This window comes from Teleopsis dalmanni, chromosome 1 (assembly GCF_002237135.1).
Source record: "Teleopsis dalmanni isolate 2A chromosome 1, ASM223713v2, whole genome shotgun sequence".
Lineage (NCBI taxonomy): Eukaryota > Metazoa > Arthropoda > Insecta > Diptera > Diopsidae > Teleopsis > Teleopsis dalmanni.
The window spans coordinates 223,514,706-223,516,846 of record NC_051846.1 but is presented as its reverse complement, the minus strand read 5'-3'; the positions used below and the strand labels follow the sequence as shown (position 1 = coordinate 223,516,846).

Here is a 2,141-nt window from a genome sequence, read left to right as displayed (position 1 = left end):
TGCCAGCAGTAACAAAAATTGCAACAAAAATTCAGATTGTAAGCATTGTGGCTGGCGTAATCATGAGTCTAAAGATTGCAGATTTAAAAATTCTAAATGCCATCACTGTGGTAAAATTGGACACCTAGCATCAGTGTGCAGGAATGTGAAAATTAATAAAAATAAAAAAATAGGTTTTGTATCTGAAGTAAAATCTAAAAAATTTGTTAATATAAATAATAATAATGATCCGAAATTTTCTATTTACAGTGTAACATCTGAAGTTTCAAGTGCTGATGAGTTTAAAATTCCAGTGACTGTCGATGGATTATGTGTGAAGTTGGCATGTGATACGGGAGCATCTTGCAGTTTAGCACCTTTATCGTGGCTAAAAAAATGTAAAAAACAAGTAAGTCTAACTCCATGTACAACGACTTATGTTGGTTATGGTGGTAATAAAATTAAAACTGTAGGCTTGCATAATTGTAAGATAAGTTATTGTGGAACTACAAAAAATATAACATTTGTAGTAACTAACTGTTCGACTCAACCATTGCTTGGTAGAGATTTCTTAAGCTTGTTTAATTTTCGTTTGGAACAAATTTGTGCTGTAGGCCAAACAACAAGCCAATCTGTAATTATTGATGAAATTAAAAATCAATTTGCAGAAGTTTTTAATGGGCAATTAGGTTCATATAAATCTACACTTATTTCATTACCTATTTCTGAAAATGCTAAACCAGTATTTTGTAAACCAAGACCCACACCTTTTGCTTGGAAGAAAAGCATTGAAGAAAATTTGAATCAACTAATTAAAAATGATATTTTAGAACCCATTAACAATAGTGATTGGGGTACGCCGTTGGTTCCTGTATTAAAACCAAATGGTGAAATAAGAATTTGTGGGGATTATAAAACAACAATAAATAAATATTTACATGATTATAAATACCCCTTGCCCAGGATTGAGGAAATTTTTACATCTTTAGAAGGAGGTGAACTTTTCACCAAACTTGATCTTTCCAATGCATACAACCAACTTATTCTGGATGAAAAATCACAACTTTTATGTACTTGGTCTACACATTTGGGTACTTTTAAAATGAAGCGTATGCCTTTCGGTATCAAACCGGCAGCATCAATATTCCAAAAAACAGTGGAAACATTATTATGTGGAATACCATATGTAGTTGTGTATCAAGATGATATAACAATATCTGGAAAAAATTTAAAACAGCATGTTGCTAATTTAAAATTAGTATTAAATAAATTAAAAAATTCTGGATTAAAACTAAATTTACAAAAATGTTCATTCTTTCAAAAAAAAATTTCTTATCCAGGATTTACTATAGATAAAAATGGTTTTAGTAAAAATCCTGAACGGATATCTTCTGTGTTAAATGCACCTATACCTAATAATGTGTCTGAGTTAAGAGCATTCATATATATATAGGAATGGTAAATTATTACTCAAAGTTTATTAATAACTTTGCTTACAAAATGATTCCACTTTATAAGCTTTTACAAAAAAATACTAAATTTGTATGGTCTGAACAATGTCAAGATGCATACGAATGCATAAAAAAAGATATCACATCAGACCAAGTACTTACACATTTCGACCCAGAATTACCAATTATACTAACAACAGATGCTTCGAATAGTGCAGTTGCAGGAGTTCTTTCTCATGAATTTTCAAAGAATGATTGCAAACCAATTGCCTTTGTTTCAAGAGCTTTAACTAAATGTGAACAAAATTACAGCACTCTTGAAAAGGAAGCATTAGCTATAATTTTTTGTGTTTCAAAGTTAAAACAGTATTTACATGGCAATAATTTTATATTGCGAACTGACCATAAACCATTTATTTCAATTTTCAATGAAAATAAAGGTTAACCTATCATGGCAGCAGCAAGAATGCGAAGATGGGCTTTTATTATGACTGGTTTTAACTATAAAATAGAGTATGTTAAAGGACATTTAAATCATGCTGATAATCTTTCACGTATTCCGCAGACGCATTATGATGAAACTATGAATGACAACCATGACGACGATGAAAGCTATATATATAGTATTCAAGAGCAATCTCATTTAAATCTAAATTTTAAAAATATAGCACAACAAACTAGACGTGATCCAATTCTTTCAAAAGTATCTGA

The 2,141-nt window shown here is 30.2% G+C and overlaps 1 protein-coding gene across 1 annotated transcript; it reads left to right on the top strand.

The window, feature by feature from the left end:
- The first annotated feature begins 96 nt into the window (after positions 1–96).
- On the top strand, positions 97–1,875 carry LOC119667494 (uncharacterized protein K02A2.6-like). Its single transcript, XM_038076788.1, has 3 exons — positions 97–110; positions 250–1,219; positions 1,498–1,875. Exons 1-3 carry the CDS (start codon positions 97–99, stop codon positions 1,873–1,875), a joined length of 1,362 nt encoding a protein of 453 aa, XP_037932716.1.
- The last annotated feature ends 266 nt before the right edge of the window (positions 1,876–2,141 follow it).